The sequence below is a fragment of the Mastigoproctus giganteus genome, chromosome 6, assembly GCF_048544385.1.
Source record: "Mastigoproctus giganteus isolate SK-2022 chromosome 6, ASM4854438v1, whole genome shotgun sequence".
Lineage (NCBI taxonomy): Eukaryota > Metazoa > Arthropoda > Arachnida > Uropygi > Thelyphonidae > Mastigoproctus > Mastigoproctus giganteus.
The window spans coordinates 59,106,562-59,125,574 of record NC_143580.1 but is presented as its reverse complement, the minus strand read 5'-3'; the positions used below and the strand labels follow the sequence as shown (position 1 = coordinate 59,125,574).

General features: G+C 38.0%; 1 protein-coding gene across 1 annotated transcript in view; it reads right to left on the bottom strand.

Moving 5' to 3' along the window:
• na (sodium leak channel non-selective protein na) overlaps window positions 1–19,013 on the bottom strand; it is a 605,671-nt gene that overhangs the window by 408,944 nt on the left and 177,714 nt on the right. Inside the window, exon 13 of the mRNA XM_090376183.1 lies at window positions 1,370–1,501. Within this exon, the coding sequence (XP_090232309.1) occupies window positions 1,370–1,501 (132 nt within the window). The remainder of the gene's footprint in view (window positions 1–1,369; window positions 1,502–19,013) is intronic.

Sequence of the window (19,013 nt, the reverse complement as noted above, 5' to 3'; positions counted from 1 at the left end):
TGACCATTGATTTATCTGTAATATATAATGTCCTTTAAAGTTCTATGTTTCAAAAGGAAAGTGATAAATTGCATGTGCTGAGATGCAAGCAGATACATAACACAATAAAACAATTTGCAGGTAAAAGGAAACAAGGCAAGCATGATCTGCCAAGAAACACAAATGAAAATGTTTTCTTCAGAGAAGTATACAAACACAGATAAGAATAATTAATAACAATAACATATGGCAGCATCATCTCATTTGTATAATGGGATGATGACCTTGAAAGAAATTTCTCTTTCATTAAAAAATCTCACGGCACATGTGTTGCAGACTAGTATACTCTGATTCCATATTTCCTTTAAAATCCTTTTTACAGTAGAATTACTTATTTCCATTTCCAATTTCTCTTCTAATGCAGTTGCCTGCATTGCTCTATTCTTCAGTATCTAACGGTATTCTAACATTAAAATAAATTGGCAATTTTAGCTTTTCATGTTTGTTTGTTATTTGGTTTTTAGGAGCATTAGCAACTAAGGCCATATTGCTCCGGGGATATGCGGTGGTCATTCCTTGACCTTTCTGCATCCTCCGTATTTGGTGGGCATGGGCTCGAACCCCAGTCTAATCAAGAAGCACGTGCTACGCACTGCTGCTCCTGCCCACCTGGCTGCATAGGCGCCCCTAGCTTTTCATACTTGATTCCTTATTTCAGTTAATTTTCTTTAAGATTATGATGAATGACATATTTCCTGCTATGATGACTCTCAATAGCTACTTTGTATTTCTAATAATAATACTTGGTTTCCTATGTGCATTTCTGAAAGTAATCTAAGGAACCAGTTGCAAACCGTCTACACGAAAATGTCACATTTCTGATGACTAGTGGTTCAAGATCTATGATATATACAGAACATGATTGATTTCCAACTTTTGGTTAACTCAACACTATATTCTCTTTCATAGTGTTCCTCACCAGGCGACAAAGGCGACTATGAAATAGAATGCTGTCAAAAATGTCTGTGTCCAAACCTTTGCTATCTATCCAGAAAGTCTTCCTTATCGCCACTTTCACCCTAATCACAGTTTATGCCATTTCTGGGAACATTCTGCTACCTGCAGCTTGTATATACTCAGTCCTAGCTGATCCTTTGTGTACATGTGATCTTATATATCTTCCTATAACTTTTGGTAAGGTTATAAAACTATATATTTTGTTATATTTATTTAAAAAATGCAAGGAGGTATAAAAATTAATATAATAAATTTCATTAAATGTCACTGTTGTAAGACTTGAATACATCCATAAAAATATTGAACATGCTAACTTAACACTAATATTTTATATACATTATATTAATAGGAAAATATTAATAACATAGATTACCTCTGGAAAAGTTTCAAACTTATTAAAATCAGCCAGGGAACAAAAGAGTTGCATGCTAATACTCGATGTTATGATCAATAAACACATGGTAAAAATAATTAAGCTTCCAAGTTTCTTTCCTGGACCAAAGATCTAGGTGGGAAAAAAAATATATTTTTTTGTTTTAACTTTCAAAAATTAATATTTCAATATTAGTTACTATGTCTGTTACAGAACCTTCCCAAATACAATACTAAAATGACACAGAAAAAATAAAATACAGTTATCTCTCCTTGTTTCTCTCACTGAAAATGTGAAAACAATATCTATCCATGTCTTAATAAGTCCAACAGTTTCAAATTTATAATTTGTAAAAGCTTTAAGAAATTCTGGATAATATTCCAAGGTTAACCTATATATTTACTGGAGTCTTAGTTGTTATAGGATGTTATCTTCTCTGGAACAGGATGAAAGCTGGGGGAATGGTTCCCTCTACCTGATGGTATTTATGAAGTTTCCCTGAACATGAAAGACCTCCATGGAGTGTTGCATGTTCTCCCTCCTGGTGTGGCAGACATGTTCATCTATTGTCTTCTGTAGTTTAGGGTGTCTGGCCTACATAGTACCTGCTGCACTCTCAGTCAAGATGGTAAACACATCTCTTTTATCACTTGGGGGGGGGAAGAAAAGTTGAAAGACTAGAGGAGTTGTTTCAGGTATTTTCACCCTGTGAAACAGATATCAATATGTTGTGCCATTTAGCTATCACATTAATGGTATTACCAATACCCAGGTGGAAGTGGAGGACGAATTGGGCTAGTCAGGGTATCATTTGGCAAGGGAGGGGTGAAATTTAGTGATGGTGCCTATTACCATTCTTTATGGGTATAAATTTATTTGACTGTTTTAAATACTTAACCCAGAGTGTCAGGAGAGTATATGCTAAGTACTTGAAACTTTTAATAATACCCATTTTTAATGGTAGTGGATGACTAAGCTGAAAGTTTCAGATTGACAGGCCTGTGGTGAGTTCCAATGCTTCTTTAATGTCTTCACCATTGAGGGGCTAGGGTCCATTAGCTGGGTAAATTTATTTGGTTAATAGGGGTACTGATATTTCATTTGTTGAAGGTAGTTTATATATCAAAGCTGACCAATATGACCTTATCTTGTAAGTGGATTTGCTGAAGTCTATTAATAAAGTCCTGTGTATTCTTGAGAGTGGTTGGATAGGGAAGAATGGTACGGGTTCAGAAACTAATGCACCATCTTGCTAAGTTCTGCCCTAGATGTCTTTTCCTACTAACAATCCATCTAGATTGGAGACTGGTTTGCCATTAGCCGACTGGGGCTAGCCAGGTGGGTAAAGTGCCTGCCTGGCAACCCAAAGGTCGCAGGTTCGAATCCCACCTCGAGCTTGGATCAAAGTACTGCAAAAACCTTGTGAGGTGCATTATGGCCACAGAAGCCGATGCACCAATAACTACCAAAAAAAAAAAAAAAAAAGATGGGCCATAATATTTGCAAAAATTTGGGGGAAGAGATTATGAATTGTTGGGATTTAATCTTTTGAATGTGATTTATTCAATTTTATTTTCTGTTAGAAGTTTTTAAGGAAATATTTTAACCGGTTATTCAAAAGGTTTCATGAGATATTTTTTCGTTATGGCATGGATGTTTGTATCATTTAACAGGGCTGCAATTTTATTATTATAGGTATCCTTAACCAGAATTATGACTCCCCCCCACTTTCAGCTTTACTGATGAGAATATTCTTATCTTTAAGTTATCCTATACTATCTTTTCTGAGTGTGAGATGTTGTTGTTGTTGTTGTTGTTATGGAGGCTTAATGGCACATAAGCATCTATGGCTATAATGTGCCTATTCACTTATTATTTTAGGAGATGAGGAATTTCCATAAATTCAAAAGAAAATTTTAAATCAGAAATTATTAAAAAGTCCAGTTTGCTTGAGGAAGTCAAAAAATTCAGAAATATTTGCTTTATCACCAATGAGATTTTCAAGAGTTATTGGTTTACGTTTATTTATCAGTGAGATCAAGGATGAAGCTCTGTGTTGTTTATAGTAGGGGCAGTCAATTAGAATATGTCTAACAGTCAAGATGTTAGAGCAATGTGTACACTGTGGTGGATCACCTCCTGTGAGTAAATAAAGATGTGTCAGATGAGTATGACCTATTCTTGCCCTTGAAAGGACTACTTCTTCTCGTCTCGATGTACGAACACTGGAACGCCAAATTTTCGGATCTTGTTTAAACTGAAAGAGTTTATTATTAGTCTGAGAGTGCCAGAGTGCTGTCCATTGTGATAGGCAAGCAGCATGAACGGTTAGTACACAATCTGATGCTGGAACAGGGATGTTGGTTAAATCAAAGGTAGTTGGATTTTTTGCAGCTTTATCAGCCAGTTCATTGCCTAAAATACCGGAATGGGCGGGTATCCAACAAAAAGCAACCAGTTGTTGACGTTTTTTGATTTGTAGTAACAAGCTTCTGATTTCATCTAGAACAGGGTGAACTTTATCTTCGCAATTACTTAGTGACATGATTGAGCTGAGGGAATCAGTATAAATAACAGATTTTAAAGAACAGTCGGAATAGAGATTTTCTAAAGCAAGTTTTATTGCATACAATTCAGCAGAAAATATACTAAAATCTGATGGAAGGGATACTGATACAACTGTATTTGGAAACACTGCAGCTGCTCCAACATTTGAATTAGATTTAGAGCCATCTGTATAAATTTGGTAGAAATCAATATATCTTTGAATGTGAACATCATGAATTTGTTTGAAGTTTGTTGCTTGCAAAGTATTCTTTCTCCATTGGCAGAGGTAAGTGTCACATGTTGGAAGAGGAGGAGGAGCCCATGGTGGTTGAGCAAAGGTTGGTATCTGCTGTACTTTCCGGATGGAAATATTCCAAACCTGCACCAGTTCAAGAAGGCGAAGACCAACTGGTTTAACTATGCTGGGTTTGTTTCTGTATAGGTTTTCTAATGGTGGGTTTAAAAGGTATGACTGAACGGGATGAGAGGCACAACTTTGTATCTTGACAGCATATTTCAACAACAGTGTTTTCCTGCGTAGACTTAGTGGGGGCTCGTGAGCTTCTATGTAGAGACTATGTGCTGGCGACGTTCTGAATGCACCAATTGCAATTCTCAAAGCACTGTGTTGAATAGGATCAAGCCAGCGTAATGCACTCTTTCTGGCAGAATCATAGATTGGAGCACCATAATCGAGACGGGATCTGATTAATGCCTTGTACAACCGAAGCAGGGAGGTACGATCTGCACCCCACGTTCGGGCAGATAACGCTCTGAGTATGTTTATCTTTTTCAGACAGGAAGTCCGTACATTTTTAATATGATCTAGGAAATTTAATTTGTGGTCAAGGATTAATCCTAGAAATCTGATGTTAGTAGCGATTGGGATGGATACATTGGAAATTTGAAGTTCAGGATCCGGATGAAGTTTTCGTTGTCTGCAAAAATGAATTGCAGTTGTTTTCTTCTGAGAGAGTCGGTAGCCGTTGAGGCTGGCCCATTGTTGTATTTTATTTAGTGAAATTTGAAGCTGTCTTTCAATAGATCTCATGTTTTGGGAATGGCAGGAGATGGAAAGGTCATCTGCATATAGATATGTCTCAATTGTGTTTGGAAGCTGTTTGGTGATGGAATCAATTCTAATAGCAAAAAGAGTGGCACTCAATACTGATCCCTGTGGAACACCTTCTTCTTGAATGAAAGTTGAAGAGAGGGCATGTTGGTATCGAACTTGAAATGATCTAGTATGTAGAAAGTTCTTAATAAACACAGGAAGGTTGCCACGTAGTCCGAGAAAGTACAGATCACTAAGTATACCATGCCTCCAGGTGGTATCAAATGCCTTCTCTATGTCTATTGAAACCATTACTAGATGTTCATGTTTGACAAAAGCATTACGGATGGCAAATTCAGCCTTGACCATAAGGTCTAAGCATGACCTGTTTTGACGAAAGCCATATTGACTACCGCTCATTAGCTCTTCCGACTCGATGATCCAGATGAGTCTTCTGTGGATAATTTTCTCAAGGATTTTACTGAGGCAGCTTGAGAGAGATATGGGTCTATAGCTATATGGGTTGGATGGATCTTTTCCAGGTTTTAGGAATGCTAAAACTGTAGAGTGATGCCAAGAAACCGGAAAAACATTTTCTAAAAATATACGATTGTAAAAGACTAGGAGGAGGCGCAAAGCTTTGTCATTAAGATGTTGTAACATGACATAATAAATCCCATCTGGTCCAGCAGCACCATTGCGGGCTGTTCTAATGACATGTAATAGTTCAGAATATTGCAGAGGTTTATTATATGGGAGAAGGTTTGAAGTTTCAAAATTAATACCATGCTTTTCTTTAGTGTTTTTAATTCTTTGGAATGAGCTAGTATATGCTGATGTTGCTGAGATTTCTGCAAAAATATTGCCCAAAGCATTGGCTATATCTACAGGATTAGATATATCTTGCCCATTCCAGGAGAGGATTGGAGAAGGTATGGTAGGAAACTTACCAGACAGCTGTCTAATTCTTTTCCATATTATTTTGGGATCAGTATTTCTGTGAAAAGTGGATGCAAACCGGGTCCAGGATTCTTTCTTTGCTTGCTTTTGTATAAAGCGTGCTTTTGCCCTTAATTTCTTATAATTAATGAGATTGACTGTGCTTGGGCACTGCCGAAACAAATTCCAGGCTTTATTTTTTGCTCTCTTTGCTGTGGTGCATTTGTCATTCCACCAGTAATTATAGTGCTTTCGGCCCGGCGGATTTGATAGTGGTATCGTGTCTTTAGCCACATTTAGAAGATGCGACGTGATGTATTCTGTCACATCATCAATATGCTGGAGGCGGATTTTTTCCTCATCAAGGTCAATTGATGACTGAAATTTTGCCCAGTCTGCTCGGACAAATTTCCACTTTCTGCTGGGTTGAAATGAAGGAGTCTTTGCTTTCAGAAAGTTGCATACTATTGGGAAATGGTCACTGCCCATGGGATCGTTTATTACATACCACTCTATGGTTGGGACTAGTATTGGTGAACAAATTGAGAGATCTATTGCTGAGGTGTGTCCTGCTGGGAGCTGTACGTGTGTCGGTGCACCTGTATTGAGTACAGTGAGATTTAGTGTCTCCAAAAAACTTTCAATTAGTCTACCTCGTCTATCCAATTTAGTAGAGCCCCATAATGGGTGGTGCCCGTTAAAGTCCCCTAATATACAGAAAGGTGGAGGTATCTGTATAAAGAGGTCTTCAAGATCTTTTAAAGAGCAAGTACAGTTTGGTGGTAGATAGACTGAGACTAGTGTTATTGTACCATGGAGAGTTATACGAACAGCAACAGCTTCTATTTCAGTTTGGAGTGGGATATGTTTAGATGGGATCTTTGAATTTACTAGTATTGCCACACCACCATGGGCAGCGTTAGCAGTATTTCGATCTCTTCGATAAATGCAATAGTTCTTTATCGAAGGAGAAATTTGTGTGGTTAGGTAAGTTTCCTGTAAACAAAAGGCAACCGGAGAATATTGGTTAATTAGGTATTGTATATCGTCTGTGTTGGAACGAAAGCCTCTGCAATTCCATTGTAAGATGTTGTGGTTCATTTTGGTTTAGTTGAGGATGAATCATCTGACTGTTTTTTGTTTGAAGAGGATTTTTTTCGGTCTTTTTTCGGGAAAGTAGGGCGTCCAGTATCCATCGTGTCATTTGCGTGAAGTTCTAGTATGGGTTCTTCATGATCTGGGTTTACATCTACTTCCATACTACTACTGGCTGATGATTCAGGTTTATTCTTATCTTTAGCAGTTTTAAGTTTTTCTTTGTTATGTGGAACTGTCCGAGTCTCAATTGGGAATTTTTCTGTGTCATTTGAGACTGTCTCAGTATCATTTGGGATACTAATTGGGGTGTTGGTGGCATTGCTGGTTTTCGTTTTAGAATTTTCTTTTCCTGTGGTTGATATGGTTGCTTTAACCCAATTAGCTAGCGAGACGTTGGGCGGTATCGACACATCTGTTTGAATTGCAGTTGTATGAAAACTTCGGGTTCGAGAGGCATACGATGGACTTGGCATGGTCAGCATTATTTGTCTGCGTGCCTCAGGATATGTGACTTTGTGTTCTACTTTATATTTTTGGATATTCCTACCCGTTTTCCACATTTCACATGTTTTAGAAAATGCGGGATGATTGCCTTTGCAGTTGGGGCAAATGGGAATTGCGGCTGGACAATCTGCCTGCGTATGATCCTTTGCTCCACAAATAGGACAGATGGGGTCACCTCTGCATGCCTGCTGTGAGTGGCCATATTTCTGGCATTTAAAACAGCGAAGAGGATTTGGGATATATGGACGAATTCGGCAGTTTAAATATCCAGCTTTTACTGAGGATGGCAAATCAGGAGTACTAAAAGTTAAAATGATGGAACGAGTTGGAATGAGATTTCCATCTTTTTTTGTCATTATTCTTTTAGCGCTGATTACCTTTTGGTTGCTAAGTTCTTGTACTAATTCATCCTCTGACACAGTAATTAAGTCCCATTCTGTGATGACACCCTTTGATGAATTTAAGGTATTGTGGGGAGTAACAGATACTGGCAACCCACCAAATGTCGTTGTCTTTAATAGCCACTCCGAATGTTTTGTGGTGGCTGTTTCAATCAGGAGATCTCCGGATTGGAGTCGCTTTACCATTTTTGGTGATCCTGCAATAGATTCTAGATGTCTTTGAATCACGAACGGAGATAACTTACCCACAGGCAGGGTAGACAGAGAGTGCATCACCAAAAAATTGGGAATATCTGAACAGTGTGTTTCTGTTCGAAGCCTTTTGGGTTGGCTATTTTCCTTGTCTTCATTACCATATTCTGGTCTTGAGCTTGAAGGCTCTAAGGGTGGAAAATTTGTGGAATCCATGATGGCTCCTTTTGGCCCTGGGGGATTATCTTTTCCACCCAGGTTACCGGCCCCGCCACGGGGAGGCAGGAGCAGTGCCACGAGGTGACCAAGCGGCTGGGTTAGTAATTAGTATTTATAGAAAAAAACAGAAAGGTGGATTCCCTTTCTGGGCCTTTCCCTACTTCTTGTAGAGTGAAAGTGCTACTCGGATATACAAAGAAATTAAGAAAACGGTTTTTGAAACAAAAATAGAATCTGTTTGCTCAAATACTCTTTGCAGAAATCGCTTTTAGAAATGCACTACAAATCGCTTGGCCACGGAACGCTTGGCACCCGGGGCCTGAGTGTGAGAGACATCCACAATTTCAGTTCTGCTATTGGTAACTTTCCTAATATATTTATTCAGCACATGGATTAAGTCTAAAGCAAGGCCATTCCTCACTCTAGGATCCCATACACTTTTCAATGAGGTTCCCAAATAAGAGAGCATCTCAAGTACAGGTTTATTGGTAAATGGCGCAAATTGTATCCCTTTACAGAGTACTTTAATTTTGCCATCCGATAAAGGTCTGCTACTGTAGTTCTGAATCAGTGAGTTGGGGGAAAAGTTTTTATTTGGCTACAGATCCTCAAGCATATCATCATTATCTGGATACACCCAAGATCATCAATACTTTTTAAAACTGAAACATTCAACAAATCATTTATATTGAATTCTAAATAATTATGACAATTTTTCAATTTAAAGTTTAAGTTTTAGATTTTGCAAAGCATAAAATATGCCTTCTGAGAAATTACTTTAGAAACCGCATACCTCTTGGAGAGGGGAGGCTTATTCATTCCAGGTTAAGAAACACCACCCTAACCTAAAATTTTTGAAGTTTACAATTTATTTAACTTATGTACAATAGCTAAAAGTCAGTCTGAAATTTTTTTTGAGATTCATGCAGTAAATAAAACAGAATAATCCAGTTTAGCCATCATTATAAAAGAAGGGGAAACCAACTCGGCATAAAAATACTAGTGCATTTTTATGTATATTTTTATGTACATTCATATATATAATATAACTGCAGACTTTTGCTACTGTCATGGTACGTATTTTCATTGGTTGTAAATACTTGTGTTAGCCAGATCAAGATATAAAAACAGAAATCTTGCTTTAGTCAAGCCTACATTATTCAAAAAGGCAAGTTTAACTGCTTTTAAGGAAAACACAAGTTTCGACTTTTTCCATAATGCCTGTCTGGGTAAACAGATTTTGATAATATTTGACGACAGCATGCAGATTTTGTATACCTTCAAACAACTGTTATTCACTTCTGTCATATGTATATAAAACCTGTTTATGGTATGCAGTTCGTTCTGAAATTCTGTAATTTATAATTTTCTAAGAAGAAAAAAAATTATCTAGTCAACTTGGACTTTTGGTTATAAATGAATGGAAGCTGGTTGTACTCTATCGCTGGTTTAAGAATGTAGCATACTATGATCAGTAGGCAGCTTATTTTATACAATTATACAATCGGTAGAAAGCTTATTTTAGGGACTTCTTGGTATTATATAGAACTTCCAGTTGCTTTTAAAGAAAGCAGTTGTTTGTATTTGTTATTTGGTTTTTAGGAGCATTAGCAACTAAGGCCATATTGCTCCGGGATATGCGGTGGTCATTCCCTGACCTTTTCCGCATCCTCTGTATTTGGTGGTGACGGGTTTGAACCCTGGTCTAATCAAGAAGCGTGTGCTACGCACTGCTGCACCTTCCCACCTGGCTACGGAGGTGCCAAAGAAAGCAGTGATTCTCCTCAGCATACCATGAGAACAATAATACGGCCACTCCCCGACATACACAAGGGTTGCTTTCCGCAGAACTCTACGTAAGTCGGAATTTCCCTAAATGCTTATGCAGTACTCGCAACTATGCACACTGAATTTGATTGAAGCAAAAAAGAAATGCTGACAGACAGACATGGACATGGTTATGAACATGTAAATAGAATTATTTATTCAATTTTTTTATCTCATGTGCAGAAAAAATTACAAAAATGCACCAAATTACAAAAAGCGAAAGAAGACAGACAATGTCAGAAAGTTTTACCTTTCAACTATCGTTGCCAAAATAACTCTCCAGCCGATAAGTATGCTGTTGCAGAAGTTGAGGGCTGTGGAGATTTAGAAGAGTTTTTTTCCAACACATCACAAAATTTCTCTGTAGCTGCAGAATTGTCACTGGCAACTTCGCCGCATACTTTAATGTTGTGGAAACCATCATGAGGCTTGAACCTATTAAACCACCCATTGCTTGCCATGAATGTGGCTTGGGGTTTGCCGTATTTTTCGTTAATATCTTCATAAATACTTGTTTCTTTTGCTTGAATGGCTATTGGACTCGGGGGCACTTGCTTCTGAATCTGATTTTCCATCCATATTATTAATAGCTTTTCCATCTTCGATATAGCATCTGAACGCTGTTTTGTGATCACTGTTGATCTTAAATGCATTGATCCTTTAACATGTTCTTTTATACGTGCATTGTCCTTTAATATAATATTCTATGTTGAAGCAGTGAGACCTAATTCCTGTGCAATGGATGACAAACTTTGTCCAGCTTCTTACTTCTTAATCATTTTCATCTTCATTTCTAAATCAATTTTGTTCCGTTTCCTAGCACTGATACCACTTGCACTTTCCATTGGTCGCTTTCCCTTCATAATAAGTAAATAGGAATGTTGTTGTTGTTATTTGGTTTTTAAGAGCATTAGCAACTAAGGCCATATTGCTCCGGTGCGGTGGTCATTCCCTGACCTTTCCGCATGCTCCGTATTTGGTGGTGACGGGCTCGAACCCCAGTCCAATCAAGAAGCATGTGCTACGCATTGCTGTTCCTTCCCACCTGGCTACGGAGGCGCCAATAGGAATGAAGAGAAGATTCTGAAAATTTATTTATGTTTATTACATGATTGAAGATTTCAATGAAGGGGAAACACATTCCACCATAATAACATAAAAATCCACACAATTCCAGTTATCAGAATGGTTGTAAATGCAGTGAGATCGAGTTTACTACCCGTTTATAATTAGATGCACTAACACAAAAGCCCAATAAACCGGAAAGAGCAAATTGTTTTTATTGTTTTATAGTCATGACCTCCAGAAATGTGCTTTAGAAAAATATCACAAAGGTGTTCAAAATTGATTCTTATAACTGAACATATGATAACAATAACAATTTCCATAATAAAAATGACCTTTTAGAGATATAAATAGCTTAGTTGTATAGCGAAAATTTCAACTTCTGACATCTTGGAATGAATTACCAAAAAAAAAAAAAACAATATGCTATTCACATTATAATATTTTCACAATACCTCCATGATACCTACATTTATTCCTACAGGATGCGGCGCCTCCGTAGCCAGGTGGGAAGGAGCAGCAGTGCATAGCACACACTTCTTGATTAGACCGGGGTTCGAGCCCGTCACCACCAAATACGGAGGATGCGGAAAGGTCAGGGAATAACCACCGCATATCCCGGAGCAATATGGCCTTAGTTGCTAATGCACCTAAAAACCAAACAACAAACAACAAAACAAACAACCTACAGGATGCAAAATACATTTCCACATTTTTTTAAGTTTGCATCGGCTGGCAAAAACTTATGTTAAGTTGGGTATTATGTGAGTCGGGAAGTTCCTGTATTTATCCAGCACATTTAGGAATGAAAATGAGTTGTTGTTGTTGTCATTACCTGACCTTTCTGCATCTTCCATATTTGGTGGTCACGTGCTCGAACCCCGGTCTAATCAAGAAGTGTGTGCTACGCACTGCTGCTCCTGCCCATCTGGCTACGGGGGCGCCAATGAAAATGGGTGGACATCCTGTTATTCCTGGAGAGTGATTTAAGTGGGATCACATTATCCCAAATAATGAATGAAAGCAAGTCCATGTAATTAATGGACTTGACTCCATCCCATAACTGTTCCATCTGTCTGAGATCAAACAAATGTATAGCCAAGGAGGGTAGAAAGAAAGAGAAAGACAAATAAGAGGATACTACCTTCCTCCTAGACCTACTTCTCAACACTACTGGATCAATGTTACAGCATTATACAAAAATATGTGCATATAATGCCATAATATACAATTATAACAATTTTTTTTTTTTTTTTTACAAAAACCTCAAACACGAAAAGTATTAGAGTCTACAGTACTTAGTACCGTGAATGGGTTGAAGGCTGAGAAGATGAAAGAAGATACTTTTTGACATTCATCATCATCATCATCATCATCATCATCAGCCATTTTCAATCTACTGCAGGATGAAGGCCTCTCCAGCAACTTTCCAGTTCCTTCTGTTTTTAGCACTGGCCATCCATTTACTACCCAAAAACTCATGAATTTCATCTATCCATCTCAGCCTTTGTCTTCCAGGTTTTCTTCTAGCTCCTCTTGGGTACCATTCTGTTATTTTCTTAGTCCATCTGTCATCATGTCTTCGAGCTATGTGTCCTGACCAAGACCATTTTAGTTCTTTAGTTTTGATAAGAATGTCCTTTACTTGAGTTTGCTGCCTAATCCATGTGTTTCTCTTCTTATCTAACAGTCTGATTCCGAATATAATTCGTTCCATTCTTCGCTGTGTAGTTCTCAGCTTCTCTTCTATTCTTTTGGTGAGCGCCCAAGTTTCACTTCCATAAGTCATGGTGGGGAGTATACATTGATTTATTATTTTACGTTTCAGACAAACTGGGATATTGCTCTTCAGTATGTTACTATATTTCCTGAATGCTATCCATCCAAAATTTATTCTTCTCTTGACTTCCAGCCATTTATCATTATTACAGCTAATAACTTGTCCCAGATATGTATATGACTCCACCTTTTCAATTACTGCTCCTTCAATCATTATTTCCCTTTCTGTGGCATACTTGTTCATCATTACTTTTGCTTTAACCATATTCATCTTTAGTCCAAAATCCTTAATAACTGTGCATAACTGATTAAGATTTTCCTCTAATCCTTTGGGATCGTGGCTTATGACCACAATGTCATCTGCAAATCGTAAATGGTTTAGGTACTCTCCGTTCACATTGACTCCTTTCTGCGACCAGTCTAATCTTCTGAAAGCTTCCTCAAGGGCAGCAGTAAACAGCTTTGGAGATATTGTGTCTCCTTGTCGAACTCCTTTCTCAATTTTAAATTTCCTACTGTCTTTGTCTAGTCTAATAAAGGAGGTAGCACTCTCATATATTTTCTTCAAAATCATAATATATGGGGCGTCTATGCCTTGTCTTTCCAGTGCCCGAAACATTGCCTTATGCTGTATGGAGTCAAATGCCTTTTCATAATCCAATGCCAGGCATAATGGTGTTTTATATTCATTTGCTTTCTCCATTAGCTGTGATATTATGTGAAGGTGATCCATAGTTGAGAATCCTGTCCTAAAGCCAGCTTGCTCTTTCGGTTGATTCTCATCAAGTATTCTTTCTAATCTGTTAGTAATGACCCTTGTGAACAACTTGTAGATGTGGGATAACAAGCTAATTGGTCTATAATTTCCAATTTCTGATTTATCTCCTTTCTTATGCAGCAAAACTATGATTGCATTATTCCACTGCTTAGGCGTCACACCTTTTCTAATGCACTTTGTGAAGAGCCTTGCCAGTTTTTGTGTTATGTCTCTTCCTCTCAATTTTAACAACTCTACAGTAACTTCATCTTCCCCTGGGGCTTTCAGATTCTTCATTTTCTTCAATGCATGTTCTACCTCATCAGGAAGAATATCGGGTAAGTCGTATGTGTTGCTACTTTGCAATCCATCTTCCCCACTGCTGATATCATTCCCCACTGCTGGTAACATCATTCACAATATATCTTCTCTTAGTGAGGATGAAGTCGAGTTCATTAGTTGTTAATCCATTTGGACTCTTCCATGTCCACTTTCTGTTCACCCTTTTCTTGAAAAAAGTGTTCATTACTGACAGTTCTTGAGATTCTGCAAATTCCACAAGTCTTTCACCTCTTTTATTTCTTTCACCAATTCCAAATTTTCCTATAGTTCCTCTTTCTGCGCTGTTTTGCCTTTTTCCAACCTTAGCATTGAAGTCCCCCATAATAATAGTGTAGTGGGTTTTCTGCTCATCTAGAAGACTCTCAATTTCGGTGTACATTTCTTCAACCTCTTCATCATCATGGCTTGATGTTGGTGCATAAATCATTATAATCTTTAGCTTGTACCTCTTAGAAATCTTGAGTATTAGCCTTGACACCCTTGGTGATGTACTTTTGAATTCCAAAATGTTGTTTTTAAAATCTTTATGGACCAGAAAGCCAACTCCACCTTCACTCCTTTCACTGTTTCCATTGATGTACAGCAGATTTCCACTTGATAAACTTATAAGTGATTCATTTCTTCTTCTTCTTTCAGCCAAACCGATGATATTCCAATTCACATTTTCTAATTCCTTTTCCAGCGCTAATATCCTGTCTTCACCGATGAGTGATCGTACGTTATAACAGGCCAAGTTCAGTTTCCATGCATGGCAGCCTGGTCGTACCCAGAGATTCTTAGCACCCTTTGCTTCCACTCTGATCCTCTCGCTGCCGTAAGAGGGAGAGTGAAAGCTGCTGGGGACTGAGGGCCATTTGTATTGTTGTGCTCTCACATGCTGGAGGGTTTGGTCTTTTCCTCTTCACGCTGACCAGGCGTCTTGAAGAGAACCACTCTACACGTTCGTTGCCACCTAAGTGACGTAACAGGGCTTACCATCAAGAAGGTGTGCATGAGTGGATTTTAGGGAGGCAGGCCAACCAGACTACTCCTAAATCTTCTGTAATAGAGAGATATTGGATCCATCAGTGTTTTAGGCTGAGTGTCTGATAACACACAGGATACCTGTTCCCCTCTAAGCCCCTTTTTGACATTACACTTGAATTTCTACAGGAGTAATTTTCGGGAGATTTTTCCAAAACATGGAAGTTGAAGGAATAAATAAGGAAGAAGAAAAGTTGGTTCTGTGAGTTCGAAACTGGACAGTAAAAGGATGCTGACTGGTTGCAGCACATGTTTGGACTGGTTTGGAAGAGAGAGAGAGAGAGAGGAGGAATTATAGAAGCCAATCCAGAAGAAGGCACCTCCATAGCCAGGTGGGCAGGAGCAGCAGTGCGTAGCACATGCTTCTTGATTAGACCGGGGCTCGAGCCCATGCCCACCAAATAAGGAGGATGCAGAAAGGTCAGGGAACGATCACCACATATCCCTTGAGCAATATGGCCTTAGTTGCTAATGCTCTTAAAAACCAAATAACAACAATCCAGAAGAACAGCAGTGCCTATGGAAGTATCTATAGAAGTTTTTTTTTTTTTTTTTTTTGATTTGGTAGTTGTTGGCGCATCGGCTTCTGTGGCCATATTGCACCTCCCAAGGTTTTTTTGCAGTACTTTGATCCAAGCCCGAGGCGGGAATCTATAGAAGTATCTATGCAAGTATCTATGGAAGCAGCAGAAACAGAACATCTGTAAGACAGAGAGTGGAGAGACTTTATAAGGGATAGGTTACTAATAAATTAACCTCTTTTGAATGGAGTCTAGAATCCTGAGAGAAGTTATGGGGGACATAGCCTCCAGATGTGGGAACAATATTCTGTGGTAGAGCAGATTTCAGATTTGTACAGAGTGAGAAGCTGTTTAGAAGAAAAGTAATGCCGAGAGAAAAAGAGAAAACCAGTTTTTTTAGATGCAGAGAAGAAATATTTGTGGTGATGTGCTTATGCCAAGAGAGATTAGAAGTGAAGTGTAATCTGTAATAGAGATATGTGATCTTTGTTAGAAATATGAGTGTTGTCGAAGATGAGCATAGAAGCAGAAGAATCCATTTTATGAGACATAAGACAGACTGAGCTCTACGAGGATTGAAATTAACTAAGTTATCTTTGACCCACTGGAGATCAGCATTTAGGGAATTGGTAGCAGATATCCTAGAAGTTGCAGTTGTGTGTATAGGGCAAAGCTTCTCAAGCTGGAAGACAGAATACAATGTGCTATCATCAGCAACACTATGGATAGAATTTCCAGTCAATGGAAGGTCATAAATATACAAGAGGAAAAGCATGGGAAAAAGAACTGAACTTTGGGGCATACCAGCATTAACAAGAGAAGTTAGAAGATAGAGAGCCATCTACCATCACCAGTAGTGAGTGGTCACAGAGAAAAGTGGATACCAAATTACAAAAATCAGTTGGCAAGCCTAAGATAGAAGCTTATTTAGAAGACATTATAGCCAAACACAATCAAAAGACTTTGAAGTATCAAGAGCAACTGGTTGAGTTTCACCAAACCTTTCCATTGAATTTGTCTACAGATGGGTAAAATAAGCCACCATATCACCAGTGGATTAACACTGATGTGATCCATATTGGAAATCATTGATCAAATGGAAGGTTTCCAGGTAGCTTAGGAGTTTGTAGTTAACGGATTTCTCCATTACTTCAGAAAGAGTAGAATTAAATGCAATGGAATTATAATTGGATGGGAAGGATTTTTCAGCCTTTTTTGGAACTGACTGCATATGAGCAAATTTCCAAGCAGAAGGAAGGAAAAACACCATTGGAATAAGAAAGTGCAAAAAGCAACACAAAACAGGAGTAAGCTCAGGGGCATAGGTTTTGAGAACACAGGGAGAAATACAGTTAGGACCTTGAGCTTTCTTAACATCAAGATTGTTCAAAATTCTTCTGACATTTTTTAACTGAAGAAAGAAATGTAGTGTACTGGGAATGGTAGGAGGGGGTTTACCAAGATTATGAAGACATGAGTTAGAAGAAAAGTAGGATACTAGTAGGTCGGCTTTATCTTTAACTAAGTTGGCAATAGAACCATCAGGTTTTAACAGAGGTGGGAGTATAGATGGGAAAAAGTTGTGGCCAAACAGCTCTAGCAAGAGACCAAAATGCTTGACTGATATTTAGACAAGAAGCAAGTTTTTTTTTTAAATTTTCAGCCTGTTCAAAATCTAGTTTGAACTGCTTTACAATTGTTGTGATCTTTGGTTTATGTAGAAAATGAACCTGGAGAATTCAATGCAGTCTTAGTACATTTAATGGAAAACCAAGGTTTAGATAAAGGAGGAGATTTTAAGGAGTGGAGAATAAAGGATTTCATCCCTTCAAGAATAATTTCACTAACACAATCTGAGCAAACATTGACAGCAGAAGATTTAAAACAGTAATCCAACTAAGGAAAATAAGAACAGAAATATTGCAGATCATCCCATTTAACTTTATTGTAATGCCAGACAACATAAGGCTGAGAATGGCCCTGAGAGAAAGGCTCCATTGGAGAAGTTGGTCTCTTCTCCAAGGCTCCATTGGAAATTCTGTTAGAATTTTCTTGTATCCTGGCAGGTAAATGAACAATCTGAGTGAGGTCATTAGTTATTGCAAAACCTCAGCATCTCAACCAGATGGGTCTGTGTGACTAGAAAACAGAAGCCAGCTGGAGATGTGAACATTAAAATAAGCAAGAAAATCAAAAACCATATTTTTGATTTTCCTAACATTGGGGTAATATGATTACCCCATATGATTACCCCAATGTTAGGAAAATTGAAACATAAAAAGTCAAGTTTCAAAGAAAGGAAATCAAAAAGTTCAATTGACCAGTGGAGTTTGGAGAACGATAGAGGCTACAGATGAATTTGACAGAATGGAGTAAAGAGATTTTAAGTCAGCAAAGATTGAAAAGAAGAGATTCCAAATTACTAATCAAATTACAGGGAATATCAGAGCAGACATATACACAAGCAATTCAGTAAAAAGGAAATTACGATGGGTTAAGGTGGTAAATGCCCTCTATTAACTGGGGAAATATCTTACAGAGAGTGAATACAATTGAATTATGGTATACCTTTAAGACATTAATCACAGAAATCTTGAATGAATATATACCATTAAAAAAATACTTCACGAGGAGGGTTTCAAGTTGGATTAATAATGAAGTTTCCAGATTTCTTGAGTAGAAAAAGACAGCACAGAATTACTGAAACCTATAACAGCTACAAATTGATCTGTAACAGTGACACAGAAAAGATGAGGCTGGCAAAGGCATATATGAGAAATCGCTGGCAAAGGCATATTATGAGAAATCGCTGGCAAAGAGAGGAGATAAGGGAAATCTTTACATATATAAATGCAAAGAAGAGAAGGACAAACCAGATTGGACGCTTATGTAATGGATGTGAGATAGTATTAGATACCCCATCTGACGTCACAGATGAACCCAACAGTTACTTTGCATCGATATTTACAGAAGAAAAACCCTTTATGTCAATGAGAAATTATGAGAGTGAACTTTAAAAATATGTAATTAATGACATTGAAATTTCATATGATTATTTAATGAAAAAACATTTGAGCCTACAGGTGAGTAAGGCTCCTGGGGTTGACGGCATATACCCTATAATTTTATGGGAGGTGGCAAGTGAGTGCATTGAACCATTAAGCCTAATTATGAGAGCATCACTGGACTGAGGAGACAGAGGGTTGTGATAAATGGTTATTCCTGAGATTGGGTTAATGTAAGAAGTGGGATTCACAAGGATCAGTACTGGGATCACTGTTGTTTTTGATTTTCTTAAATGACATCAATGAAGGGATAGAGGGCACGATGTCTATATTTGCGGATGGTATAAAGATCAGCAGAATAGTTAATGATC